This window comes from Raphanus sativus, chromosome 2 (genome assembly GCF_000801105.2).
Source record: "Raphanus sativus cultivar WK10039 chromosome 2, ASM80110v3, whole genome shotgun sequence".
In the NCBI taxonomy this organism is placed as follows: Eukaryota; Viridiplantae; Streptophyta; class Magnoliopsida; order Brassicales; family Brassicaceae; genus Raphanus; species Raphanus sativus.
Genome location: NC_079512.1, coordinates 4891805 through 4905841, shown reverse-complemented (window position 1 = coordinate 4905841; position 14037 = coordinate 4891805). Strand labels below are relative to the sequence as shown.

At 35.0% G+C, this 14037-nt stretch overlaps 4 protein-coding genes across 4 annotated transcripts; 1 reads left to right on the top strand and 3 right to left on the bottom strand.

The window, feature by feature from the left end:
- Positions 1–312: 312 nt before the first annotated feature.
- On the bottom strand, positions 313–4973 carry LOC108850784 (LRR receptor-like serine/threonine-protein kinase EFR). The gene is made up of 5 exons (XM_057004011.1): positions 3330–4973; positions 2982–3129; positions 2826–2895; positions 2533–2767; positions 313–579 (listed from the first exon to the last, which is right to left on the bottom strand). The coding sequence occupies exons 1-5, from the start codon at positions 4971–4973 to the stop codon at positions 313–315; spliced, it is 2364 nt and encodes a 787-aa protein (XP_056859991.1).
- Positions 3977–5820, top strand: LOC130503152 (uncharacterized). The gene is given in 1 exon segment (XM_056997808.1): positions 3977–5820. A coding segment is annotated over 1 exon segment (387 nt). The 5' UTR covers positions 3977–5052; the 3' UTR covers positions 5440–5820.
- Positions 5821–6440: 620 nt separating this feature from the next.
- LOC108831892 (putative F-box/FBD/LRR-repeat protein At1g16940) lies at positions 6441–8085 on the bottom strand. Its single transcript, XM_057004010.1, has 3 exons — positions 7219–8085; positions 6968–7117; positions 6441–6862 (listed from the first exon to the last, which is right to left on the bottom strand). Exons 1-3 carry the CDS (start codon positions 8083–8085, stop codon positions 6542–6544), a joined length of 1338 nt encoding a protein of 445 aa, XP_056859990.1. The 3' UTR covers positions 6441–6541.
- A 2888-nt stretch (positions 8086–10973) lies between these two features.
- On the bottom strand, positions 10974–12058 carry LOC108836933 (uncharacterized). The gene has a single exon (XM_018610024.2). The coding sequence runs from the start codon at positions 11912–11914 to the stop codon at positions 11108–11110; it is 807 nt and encodes a 268-aa protein (XP_018465526.1). The 5' UTR covers positions 11915–12058; the 3' UTR covers positions 10974–11107.
- Between the last annotated feature and the right edge of the window lie 1979 nt (positions 12059–14037).

Below are 14037 nucleotides of genomic sequence, written 5' to 3'. Positions count from 1 at the left end.
TATTCCAAGATACAGTGAATACAGTACTCGATTTGAAAAATCGAAAATCTGCTTATCTAACAAAAAATAAACATTACAAATAAAATCAAATTTCTATTTACATACAAGAAATTTCTATTTAAATTTCTGTTGAGACCATTTGAAAGAGGGTGCTCTAACATTACATATGGACTGAACTTAGCTGCCCACTGGTCAACTTATTGGGCTTTATGGGTCCATCGACAGGTCATACAAATAACAAACTATCAATTTCTTAAGTCTGTTCGAGAATCCCGTCGAGTTGCTTTTCCGACAAGTCTTCGGCGAAACTTCCTACACCGGTCTACCTGACCAAGAGCAATAAGGACCAATAGGTTCAGATTCTTCCATCGTTGCGGTAGTGGTGGCTGCTTCATCTCTTTCAACGAAGACCTTCTTGAGAGGAGAACAGAGAGATTGTTTCTCATCCGGTTCGAAGAGGAGATTCCGGTTAAAGAAAGGATAAACCGGTTTCGCCGCCGACGCGTTGCTATTTTCTATGCTTCGTCCTACACCTGACTTCTTGCTTTTACTCTCAAGTTTCTGGTTGCGGATCACATTCTAGTCCATGTAATTTATATTAATATGTCTTTATAATTATATTTATATATTTGCATATATTATATATTTTAATATATATATACTATTATTTATGAAGTGATTTTGCTTATGTGCCATGTTTTCCATAATTTTAGTTATTTGAGTTATTATATAATTAAAACGAATTTTATATTAACAATTAACAATATTAGATTATATTTTATATTACCTGATTGGTCATAAATTAATGTGATAAATCATATAATTTTTTTTTTAGAAAAATAAGATAATTCTTATATACTTATAAACGAAATTTTATATTAATAATATTAGATTTTATTTATCTTACCTAATTGGTTATAAATTAGTATGATAAATTATCAAAAAAAATATTTTTTTTAGAAAATAAGAGTTATTTGAGTTATTATATAATTAAAACGAATTTTATATTAACAATATTAGATTATATTTTATATTACCTGATTGGTCATAAATTAATGTGATAAATCATATAATTTTTTTTTTAGAAAAATAAGATAATTCTTATATACTTATGCGGGAAAAACACCTAGTTATTTAATATTTTTGTAGTTTAAATGAATGCATTTCATATTTTTAAAAAGTAAGTAGGCGATAACATTAGTTTAATATGTCTTTTATCAATAATATTTATTTTTTAAATCAATGGAACAAAAAAATCTACAGAAGATATAGTTATAGTTAATTTTAGAATTTTCTCTTCTTAAAAAGTATTTTAGTTTCAGTTTTTATTTATTTTTTAAAATATGATATGTATTTAAATTAAAAAGAAAAAAATCTTAAAAGGGAAAACTATTATTTTAGATTGTTTTGAAAATATATTGTGTTCATGTATCGTTTAAAATAACTATTTTTATGCTTTAATATAGTTGATTGATTGAATGTTAAATGATTATTGACTGTTTATTCATTTAGGCAAATTTTAGGTGGTCTTTGTTTGAGAAGTTGTTAGATATTTTTAGGTAATTATTTTAATTATTGTTAAACACATTAAAAATCAAGATTCTAAAAAAATCTCGAAAATATAATTAAGGTAATAAAATAATTAAATGATAGTGTCATATCTTGTAATTTTATTTGTAAAGTATTTTTAAATAGAATTAATTTGTTTTAAATGCAGTGGCATAAGTTGGTAAATATTAAAGTAAATTAAGGGTTATTTATTAATTGTACTTTAGTTTTAATAGATTAGATATAAAAAACCTTTTCATATCATCACACCTTAAGCAAATTAGAACAAAGTGACGGTTAACACATTTCAATATTCATAAAGTGATTGCAAATTAAAGAATTTTTAACACTAAAATCCCTCAACTAAGTTTGTTTTGGGTAAAAACTAAACTAAGTATTTAACGAAATAATCTTCAGACTAACTTTATTTAATGAATTAAACTCTTTCATGTCATAATTACCAATAGTACTGTTAAATCTTTAGTTTAGGGGTTTTTACATTAAGTAAACATAGTTGGGGGGTTTTATCATTAAAATAAAAAAATAAAAAAATCCTAATATAATAAAATTATCTAAAAATTAGTAACTTTAATTTTCAAAATTAGTATTTTTTAATTTATATAGATATGTGAATCTGATTTTTTTTTTTAAATCAACACTATATATGTATAAATTAAAAATAGAGATTCAGCAAACAGTGATGTTGACATGATGAGGTCAGAGGGAACATTAAATTAGCCACGCCACAAATAAAACCAAACATGAATAAAGAGGTCAGTGTCAATGTTAGTTGGCAAATAAAATATGAAATCGACGCATCTTTTGTGTGTGTTTCTACATCGACGCTTCCAAACTCAACCTTATTAATTACTATAGACTATAGATATAATTCATATTTTTTTGCAACATAGAGGTTGATAACAATAATTCTTGAAGCTATTGTATTGTATGTATAGATAGAGAGGCACCCATGAACACATTAACCTCTGGCTGCTCTTCTAGTCTTGAAGAACCTCTCTCTCTAATCGTGATTAGCTGTTTTGAAACTTCACTCATTGACAACCGATCCGTGGAAATCTCTTCACAGCACCTAACTCCCAACTCCAAAACCAGTGTCAAGCACTCAGCAATAGGGAAGCCGACTTTGAGACCGCTGTGAAGAATAATAGAATTATCTGCAATGTCCAATACTCTTTCCGGCAATGCTAACTTGGTGTAGCTGTGGAGGGTAAAGTTTCCCCCCAAACAACTCATTTGTTGGTTTCTTTCTTGTGAACATTTCTAAAAGGAGAACCCCAAAGCTATACACATCCCCATGTATTGATGGTTGTCCTCCGATTCCGTATTCTGCACCAAAAATCACAGCAAGATGGAACTATAAAAAAGAACTACTTTTCTTCATTTAAACAATAATGGTATTTTTGATAATATACCTGGTGCGACATAGCCGATGGTTCCTCTGACGCCTCCCGAGCTGAGTTCATTAAAGAATAAATCTTGGTTGAATTTTAGGAGCAGCCGAGCTAGACCAAAGTCACTAACATGGGCTGTTAGATCATCGTCTAGAAGGACATTGCTTGGCTTAAGATCACAATGAGCAATAGGATCATGACAATTAACATGAAGATACTCCAACGCAGAAGCCACTTCTATTGCAATGTTAAACCTTTCAAGAAGGGTTAAGGGTCTTGAGGTTGTATCACTGGTCCCTTCTCGGTGCATCCACATATCCAAGCTTCCATTAGGCATGAACTCGTACACCAAGGCTCTGAATTCATTACCCTTGTAATCGATGCTCGAGCAAGCGTTATGAGCTTCACGAGGTTGCGATGCCTTGCACTCTTCAAGGCTTCACATTCTGCGATAAAGCTCTTGGCAGCTCCACGTATCTCAAGATTCAACACTTTGACGGCAACAACTCTCTTCTCAGGACCAAGGAATGCTTTATACACAATACCATAGTTCCCTGACCCAATCACGTTTTTCAAAGAAAACCCACAAGTTGCCTTATGAAGCTCCTCATACCCTACCCTTGAATGGGGTGGTGCAATAGCAAAAAAATCCACGTCATTATTTGTGTTGCATGTCACGTCTTGCATGCTCCGTTTCTTGAACCAACAACGTAGATAGATAATAAACAACACTGAAAATAAAACCGAACTCAGTCCTGCCCCCAAACCAATTCCGATTTTCCTTCTCATTGAAGTATGCTCTCTTGATTTTTCTTCTTCTTCATCTTGAGCTGGACATGGCTGTAGCTTTAGCTCAACAATACCCCCACAGAGATTTTGGTTTCCAAATATGGAAAATTTGCTAAAGTTTCGAAATGTTCCTTCGGTTGGGACTGGTCCTTCAAAATTATTTTCCGAGAGGTTTAAATGCTGAATCAAGGAGAAGTCTACCAAATTATCAGGTATGGTACCAGAAAGATTGTTGTTGGACAGATCCAAGAGTTTGAGGTTTTTCAGCCCTCTCATATCTACCATGGTTCCTTTAAAATAGTTACCATTCAAATCTAGATATTCCATGGCGAGACAGCTTCCCAGGGATGGTGGTACATGACCAGTTAATAGGCTGTGTGAAACATTTAGTCCAGTAAGCCTGACCAATTTTCCTACATCACTTGGGAAATTTCCAGTCAGATTATTATTTGAAAGATCCAAGGTAAGAAGAGAGGGAAGTTCCATGAGTTCTTGAGGTATGGAGCCAGACAGCATATTGAAAGAAAGAGCAAGGTTAGTAAGGTAACTGCAGTTTCCAAGACTGGAAGGGATGCCTCCTTTGAAACTGTTTTGATACAAATAGAGTTGTGATATCATACTGAGGTTCCCCAAGGAAGATGGTATGTCTCCTGACATCATGTTGGACTGTAAGTAGAGACTTTCTAACCTAGAAAGCTTCCCAAGGGAGGCGGGAATTTCACCAGTCAAGAAGTTATCTTCGACGTTGAACGACATGAGGCGTTCGAGGTTTCCAATGTCAAGAGGAATGCGCCCAGAAAGGAGGTTTCCTCCAAGGGAGACATGACTCAATTGCGTGGAGAGATTGGATATGGAAAGAGGCAAGATGCCCCCAAGTCTGTTGTAGCCAACACCAAGATTCCGCAGTTGAGTGCAATTGTTCAAACTGCTAAGAAAATCAATATCTTTGGTGGTGTAACTTCCCAAATAATTACCACTGAGGACAAGCCATTCCAGGTTATATAATTTTCCAAAACCCATAGGGATGCTTCCGGCCATGTAACACATCCCAATATGCAATTTCCTGAGGGATGATATATTGGCCAGTGAAGATGGAATCTCCCCTTCAAAATTGTTCCCTCCCAAAAATAACACTTGAATGTCAGGAAAAATCATGTCGAAATCATGCATGAGTTTACCAGAGAAATTGTTTAGAGGGATGGATAAAAACACAAGGGACGACATGTTACGTATAGGATGAGGAAAGACGCCCGAAAAGTTGTTTGCTGCTATTCGGAGAAACTTCATACGTGTCAGTCTAGACATGCTGTACGGGATATGTCCTTCCATGTGGTTATACTCGACATCAAGCTTCTCTAGTGATGTTACATTCCCGAGAGACGCTGGTAACTTCCCTGTCAGGTTGTTTGCACGGAGAGACAGAAGGATAAGAGAAGAAAGTGAGCCTAGTTCAGAAGGAACTTCATTCTCAAGATTGTTGGAGGAGAGATCGATGGTCCGTAGGGTAGAAACAGTTGGATATGCCTAGCGGAATCCCGCCTCCAAGAACGTTATTGCTCAGGTTCAAGTGTCGGAGCCTAAACAGTTTCTCTACCTCACGAGGGATACCACCACTGAAATAGTTGTTTGAGAGGGTAAGAGATGCGAGGAAAGAGAGGTTACCGATAGAGGGCGAGATAACACCGACTAGTTTCATCTCGCTAAGGTCCAAACCAGTGACTCTCTTGTGTTTCGGGCTACATGTAAGTCCAGTCCAGTTGCATAAAGCAAAGGAGTCATTCCATGAAGCCAGTACAACCCGGCTGTTGTATGGTAGATGTGATCGGACTTCCACCAGTGCTTGTTTGTCCGTCTGATCATTATTGTTGAATTTTGAGGCCTGACATGAGATCACAAGAGCAAGTAAATGAAATAGCATAAGGCTCATACTAGGACGATACATTTTGAAAACAACTGTTTTTTTCTGTTGTGTTGGAAACACAGGCTCTATCTTTGTTTTGTATGAAAATGAAGACAACTACTTCTGTATTCTCTTCACACCTTGCGAGGGAAGAAATTATTCCAAAAGAACGCGGTCAAATATTAAATACAAGTAAAATTTGAAAAGTGAAAAGATAGGAGATTTTTTTTATCATTTGGTGGAAAATATGTTTAATTTTATAAAAAAGAAACTTGTGGTTTAGTCAATAGTCAACAGAAGTGGCCGGTGGACAAAAAAAAAGTCCGCAAAAGCTCAGTTCTTGCGTATACATAGTACACATATCATATACTTTGGGGCAGGTCGTTTCAAGGTGACATGTCCAGCTGCATGAATCCATATACGGAACCCTTAATTCTACGTGTTGAACAATAGAGTAGAAACTTTATGAAAAAAAAAAGCAGGAAGATGATATAGGGGAAGTTACATGTAGAACCTCAGATTTTTAAATATTGCGTCTTTACCACTCACAACAGGTTCATGAGAGATCTTTACGCCATCGACCTTAACCGGAACCAACCTGATATTTCATGGTTTTGAAATATAATAATTGTGACTCTTTGCTTGATTGCCTCCCCGAGACTTATGTCTGACATAATATGTACGTGTCTTAGTAAGGATATACACTATTATTGTAAACAGTAACTTGGTTATATGCCTGAGAACTAAACTAACATATTCACATTCACTTGTTCAAGTTTATTTGCGAGGACAAAAACTGGCATTCACATGAGAGGCTGGTATATAAATTGGTCTTTTAACTCGTTACAAAACTGGAAAAACCATCAGCATATAAGTAAACAAAGTACAATTTCTATCCGGAGAAACCATCAGCATAAGTAAACAGAGAAAAGGGCTTGCATGTTACAAAAGCTCTACAGCGAACAAAAACTTCACACCCCATAGATTGTCTTGGCAATGCAAAGAGCTCGTTGAGGATCAAAAAATGTTCTTCTTCTATCTGATCTAAACGGAGTGTGAATTTCTTGAGTGCTGTTGAATTAGCCATAAAATAACTCCCTATTTTCACCATATCCGCCTTGTGTTTTGCTCTTACCTCAACAAACTCAAGCGATGATAAGACACACCGAGGCACATCGAAAAAATTTAATCCGTAATGATTATCTTGAAACTCCTGCAAAGTAGAGAGAACAAAAAAAAAAGACAAAGTCATTAGTATATACAGTATGTGACAGTTTCAGAGTTCAAGTTAAGTTTAACTAATAAGAGAAATACTAACCATGACAAGAGTTTTTAGGTTTGGACACTTCTCAAGAAATACTAACAAATGCTCCCAGAATCCAAAGCCATTGATGGCCTTGACGCTCAAGACAGAAAGTTTATGAAGTTTTTGGGGTATTGATTCCGATTTGGAGAACTTGCGATTAACCTACAAAACAAATAAAACAACATATATGTTAGAGAGAAACAAACAACCAAAAGTCTTCAGAAAAAATTAGAGAAAATTATCAAGATATCTAGATAGTTTACCGCGAGAATGTCAGCAGAGATGGTTAAATCTCTCACACGAGAGATCAGCGTAAGAAAATTAGGATAACTCTCACAGGAAATAATCAAACCAACAAGATCCAACTTAACAATGGAGCTCAAATCATTCATAATGATTTTTTCTGCATGATGGCCGTACAGCTTTAGATACTTGAGCCTTGGGGTCTGCAATTGCATTACTTGTGGTATCTGACATACACGTTTGATAAGACAGAAGCTCAAAAGAGAGGGAGATGATACTTTGACTCCATACAACATGTCCAAAGTTAGGGTTTCTAAAACTGGGCAGAGTGAGATCAGCATGTCCATTGCAAGCCTGTCAAAGAGCGCGATTTGTTGGAGATCCATGATCTTGAGACAAGGCAAAGACACTGACTTGGGAGGTGTAGCCAAGATTGCGCGGTAAAGTTTCAAAGAGACCAACCTCTCACATGATGTATAAATGGTTGGAGGTATCCTAATTCTATGGGACCTTGAACCAACATCTAAATGTCGAGTTTTCTGTTTAATAGCAGTGTCTATTGTTGTCTCGTTATAAGAATTCTCCTCATATCTAACATACTGTAGCTTAATTCTTTGTAAGCACACGTCACTGTTCACATCTATAAACCTGTTGAAGAAACCGTATTTATCAAAATCTGTGGAGCCATTAAACTCCAAATCCAATCCAAGAACAGATTGCCAAAGATCTCTCCATCTGCGACATAAAAGACTAGCCTTAACCACATCCTTCGTGGGAAGATTGAAAAGTATCTCACAAAGCAAACAGTCTGGTAACTGGTTGATGATATCTTCTTCTTCTTCTTCTCTGATTCTACCATCACCAACAGGTTTCTTCTCTAACGTCATCTCAATAGATTTTTTGAAGGCGTGTGATTTTACCAATTAAAGAGTTGGAAACGCAAGCGTCTAGGCTCAAGTAAAACAATTGAGAAAGAGTGCTGAACAAGGAACACCAATTCTAGCTAGGGTTTCTGAGTCTTGATCCCCTATTCATGTGAATGCTGCGCTATTTATATAGGGTCGAGGTAAACACAATAATGACATAATCCTATTAGAAATAAGGTAAATTACTATCTCGTTTCAAAATAAATAATGTATATTCTAGAATTTTTTTCACACTTCTTAAGAAAATACGGAAAATTTTGACAATAAATGTATTATTTTTTGTATTTAGCATATGATTTTTAACCAATCAAAATTCAGTAAACACAATTAATATTTTTGAAATTTAAAATTTTGCTATAATTATATATATATTGAAAATATAAAATATAGATCTTTTAGAAATACTTTTTTTCTAAAACATAGATCATTCTAAACGGATGGAGTAGCATTTATCATCATTTTGTGTGTTTTTTAGTTTTTAATGAGATTCAGATTTTTTTTAAAGTTTGAAACACTCATATTTAATTTGTTTTATATTGGTAACTGATGACCCAATAATTTTATATTTTATGATTTAGATCAATTATCAAATGAATAATGGTGATTGTAAAGTATTATTATTTTATTTGTGAAGAATTATAGATGATATATTAGAATTCCCCATCCAATAATAAACATGAATTTTAGAAAATATTAATATCTTCCAAATTAATAATTCAATAGTAAACATGAATATTAGAAAATATTAATATATTTCAAAATCCATAATTGAATAATTTTTTAAAGAGAATCCCAATCCTCCAAGATCTATCGTCAAAAGGAAAAGTTATAATCTCAAAGAAAAATTTCAAAATTTATATCACAAAATAACAAAGAAAAAGAAGATCTTATCTACAAACATTATAGAGTTATAGACAACAAAATAATAGGAAATTCTTAATCGAAGTCGAACCTAGGAACGTCAATTTGGTTTGAGTTTGGTTCTCGCTTCAATTTTCTTATTTTTGGATTTACAAGTTCTATAAAGATTTGTTTTTTCTTATAAAAATACTGTTAATCTGTTCAATAACCACATAATTGATAAATAAGAATTATCTATCATTTTAATTTTGCTGCTAAAACAGAGAGTGATGTAAATAGAAGCCTGGTCTGTAATGTGGGAGCACAAATTAAAAAGCTGAGTATTGATTTTACTGCCTTGGAGATTAATTTATCAAGACCTGTAATTAGAGGCAGCTCCCGTAACAGTTTCACATTACACAGAAACAAAAGTGGTCCCAAAAAGCTAAAAAAATGTTTCCTCGAGAATACTAGTTAGCTAATGGCCGGAAACAAACCTTAATATTCCCTGTAGATGTTTGTCAGAGACGACCTCATAAGCTGGTTATACTAAACAACCATGACAACTTGACACCTCGTAGAGCTTCTTGGGAACGATTTGATATCGTTGATGGTGTTGCAGAAACTCGCACTCAGTGTCAGTTTCTTGAGAGATGCACAATTCACTAGGAAGTATTTTGCTAACACTTGATGTTTCCGGGATTGGTCGTCTGTTTGGACAGCTCTCAAGGAAAGTTGGTAGCAGATCACACGAAGTGTCTTGGAAGCAAGCATGCAAGCGAGCCAAGTTAGTGCACTGAGGTAGATGTTCCGTCTCTTATAGATAACCTGAGCAGCGTGAAATAAAATAATTCACTGAAAAATGTGAGAAAAAAAAACTATACAAGCTTAATGCCATTGAATCAAGCATGTGTAATTACACCTCTAGAGTCTCTGACAGAGATTGCCATGTCGCTGACTGTAGATAACCCGGTGAGAAATTTACCAAGCAGTCTGGTTCGAGTAAATCACCATATTCCACATTTAGGTTAACATCAATGACTACTTTAGCAGAGGGACTGAATACTGTGTATCAAGAAGCTGTCAGATGGGTGATCAATGCACTCAAGTTTTGGAGCATCGATTGCCAAAGCATAATCTATAATTCTATATAACCTTTGCAAGGGCCAGCCTCTATTTTGAACCTTTTCAATGACTTGGAACGGACACACACAGCTACTAGACTGTCATTGGGCTCACAGATTATGGTTAACTCTTCAAAAACAAGACAGCTTGATATCAAAGTCTCCAGAGTGGGATCACCGTCGAACTAGACCCTCTCAAAATGCATGATCTTGACACAAAGCAGTGAAACAGATTCAGGATGATCCAATGAGAGTTATTAATTCAATCAGTGTATCACATGAATACAGAGATAGAGGCATATCAACTATGTCTAACCGCAGCATCTATCCAAGACTTTAAACAAGGTACATCCAAGGGTGGTCCTAAGCATTCAAATGAAATATTGAATTAAAGCCTCCAATTTTATTTTATTTTAAATTACATTGAAAAAAACCTCCAAATTTGTGAAAATATTTTTTTATGAAAATCCTACTAAAATGTTTATGACCCCAACATCTTAAGGATGCCCATGGCCCATGGGTACATCCAGCTCGTATACAGAAGATGACTATGATTACTCTTCAAAGTTGATCTTATTGACGATTCCAGAGTAGGAAAATCCAATCTCTTTTCCAGATTCACCAATGGAGAATGTATCAATCATTCACTGGCTTCTATGCTTGTTTCTAGTATACTATAGTAATAAAACCAAGTAATCAAAGGGCGTATTCCTTTGATATTGGGCTTGCTTTTCGGCCCAAACGGGCCTCTAAACGTATAATATAAGCTATGGCATACTCTAGCATGGTGAGGAAACGCATGTTGGAGCTACTGTGATGTGTTGTCACTATCAATCAATGGATTTGGTTGTACTTTAGACGATTTTTTTTTAAACATGAAACGATTGTCGGTAGAAAGGAATGTGATGCGAATATACGAAAAAATAAATAACTTTTTACTTACAAAAAAAGAAGGTTATCATAGTATTAAGACAGGGTTAGATTTAAACTATAGTTGTGTCGGAAAAAGAAGCTGATGATCAGTAAGGATGAACATTCCTTGTAAGACCATTGACATTAGTGAAGAATCCGACATGTTTGTAGGGAAGATACGATCTCCGTTTCCCTTCTTCCCTTATCGCTCTGTTCCTCATGTACAGTCTCTCGTGCGCCGACTTCGCTTTCATCTTCTTCGCTGCTTTCTCCGGCGTTCTCTTCACACCGCCGCTCGGTTTCGCCGCCGCGGCAGTTGTTGAAGAAGGAGACGACTTCGACGAAGAAGAACCGTTGCTGAGAAACACAAACGCGTCTTTGCCGTCGCTTTTGCTTCTCAGGACAAGATCTCTGAACCTCCAAAGCTTCGAGAATCCCGTCGAGTTGCTTTTCCGACAAGTCTTCGGCGAAGCTTCCTCCACCGTCCTACCTGACCACGAGCAATAAGGACCGATCGGTTCAGATTCTTCTTCCCTCGTTGCCGCGGTTGTGGTAGCTTCGTCTCGTTCAACGAAGACCTTCTTGAGAGGTGAACGGAGAGACTCTTTAGCCTCCGGTTCGAAGAGGAGATTCCGGTTAAAGAAAGGGTAAACCGGTCGGATCTGACCGTCTTCGAAAGCTTCGTCCGCCGTTATCGGTGAGGTCTCTCCATTTACACTAGCGAACGAGAACTCATCACCTTCTTCTCCATCATGGTTATCATCATCATGATCAGATTTTTCTTCTTCCATCTCTGTAACACCGCTGACCTTGAGTTTGGAGCTGAAGTCGTCGTTTAGTTTCCCGTAAAGCTCGGCGAATCTTTCTTTTCCGACGAACCTAGCCGCCGGAGACGAAGGAGAAACAACTTGCATCTTTTCTTTCTTTTAACAAATAGAGCAAAACAGATACAACACACAAAACTTCTCTCTTTTCTATGAAAAAACAACAAAAAAATCTGAAATAGAAAGAGAGAGTATTGTTTGATAAAAATAGAGGAATCACCTTTGCTCTCTCTCTCTTTTTATATATGGACTGGATATTTTAAGTCTTCTATTTTTATTTTTCTATTTTTATTATTCTTGTGATAAACTCTTAAAAAAGACTTTAAAATAATTGCCAAACATCGTCGTTGAACTTTACACTATGAATTACTGAACTTAATTTATTCTTCATATCTATATGATAAAACAAATATAAATAAGTCAATATAGTATTCTTTTTTTGTGTCGACTGGAGTTGGATTCTAGAACAATACAACTAATTGAACGTCATCTTAGAATTGACCTTGAATACGTCTTTACAGTTGATCCAATTTAGAAAAGTCATGAATAGTTCACCCAAAAAAGACATGAGTAATTTTTTTTTTTGTAAATCAACTTATAAACCTCTTAATAAAAACACAAGACATAACTGATTGGCAGTTCTGTAATTAGTTTTTAGCTATAAAAAATCTCAACATTTTCAGAAGACTTTAATTCTCGATTCAAATCACAAAATATGTACCAAAAAGTTATTTCACCAATTAAACAAAACCAAAACAATGTGAAAGCGCGTGATGGGGAAGGAACATGAATAAATGAAGGTGACGATGGAATGGGGGTAATTTACAGAAATATATATATGTTCGAGAAGCAAAACAGGACTCGTTCGTTGGCCCCCCCCTGACATGTTTCTTGACGTGGAAGGTGGCTTGAGGTTCACGTGTTGACCTTGTTGATAATTCTCGAGAAGCTCACTTTGGCTTTCTTGTGTTAAGTGCCGGTTCGCATTTGGAACGGTATATTAGCAAGGCATGGAACTATTCAGCTCGGGCCATGGACGCATGGTTCAAAAGGTTTACAGTTCTTTTCTTTTCTTTTTTTGCTTGATAACGAAAGCTACAACTTTCCAATACGCTTCTAGTTTCTCAAATTGGTATCAGATAATTTATATTTTTGTAAAAATCAGATAATTTACATATCTTTGTTATTGTGAGATTTCGTATGCGTAGGGTTTCCAGTGGATCCATTGCCCATTGGTTTTGTCGACTATAGATAAAAGTTGTGATTTTTTTTGACAAAAAAAAAGATAAAAGTTGTGATAATATGAGGTATATGATCTACTCATCTAGAAAACGTACAATACATCACTTTCTTTTTACATAAATTCAAGAGAAATAATAATTTTGTTTTTTATCGTCAACAAATAATAATTTTGTTAAAGGAAACTTTTCATAAAACGAAGAACAAGACTTTATCTTATTTATTTATCTTTTAGCGTTTACAGAACATTATTTAATTTGGTTGAATTTGGTCTGACCCAAGTCGGTCACACTTTTTTATCACCGTTTCAAATACTATCCTTCTATCATGTTGTACATGTGTTGTATCATTAAGTTTTCACGTACGAACAAACGGAGAGTTATGAGAATGAAGTGGCAAGTGTTGAGCTGTGTATCGTTCCATTTATTGTGTGGTATATAAATGAAAATTGGTCGCTGTTGGCTCGTATTGGTGGCTCACCAACACAGACTCAATCACTATATATACTAGTATACTAAAGTAAAGTAAACGAAAATAGTATTGTATGTTAAGTGGTAAATGTCACGCATTGTCGCCAGAGAAATGTTTCGTAATCGGTTAAGAGGGACATTTATCCAGTTAATGATAAAAGTATAATTTTCGATGAGATAAAAATTTCACATAAATAACGACTATTTTTTTTTATAACGAGTATTATTATTTAGCGCAGTTAATGTGTATACAGTCTAGTTTACAAGCAAGTTACGTACGTCTTGCATTCATATTATCGAACGGGAAATATAGTTGACAAAAAGAGGAGTTTTGTATGCATTTGGTTTAGTTCAAATTTGGAAAGTATTACTTAATGATCGAGAAGATAGGTAGAATGTGGAGTCGAGGATATAATGTCCAAATCATCTGAATTAAAAACCAAAAATGTATATCAACGCGTTTATTGTTGTCTCAAGTAATGATGCTAAATTGCTTATAATATA

What these genes read in the sequence shown, in the direction of transcription:
- LOC108850784 (XM_057004011.1), bottom strand. Translation starts at nt 4,973, where the DNA reads ATGTCGTCCCTTGTGTTTTTATCCATCCCTCTAAACAATTTCTCTGGT. An exon ending in CATCGGCTATGTCGCACCAG is followed by an intron (nt 2,896 to 2,981) that starts GTATATTATCAA and finishes TTTTTGGTGCAG; the next exon opens with AATACGGAATCGGAGGACAA. An exon ending in GGGGTTCTCCTTTTAGAAAT is followed by an intron (nt 2,768 to 2,825) that starts GTTCACAAGAAA and finishes TACCCTCCACAG; the next exon opens with CTACACCAAGTTAGCATTGC.
- LOC108831892 (XM_057004010.1), bottom strand. Translation starts at nt 8,085, where the DNA reads ATGACGTTAGAGAAGAAACCTGTTGGTGATGGTAGAATCAGAGAAGAA. An exon ending in TCTCTGCTGACATTCTCGCG is followed by an intron (nt 7,118 to 7,218) that starts GTAAACTATCTA and finishes TTTGTTTTGTAG; the next exon opens with GTTAATCGCAAGTTCTCCAA. An exon ending in ACCTAAAAACTCTTGTCATG is followed by an intron (nt 6,863 to 6,967) that starts GTTAGTATTTCT and finishes TCTACTTTGCAG; the next exon opens with GAGTTTCAAGATAATCATTA.
- LOC108836933 (XM_018610024.2), bottom strand. Translation starts at nt 11,914, where the DNA reads ATGCAAGTTGTTTCTCCTTCGTCTCCGGCGGCTAGGTTCGTCGGAAAA.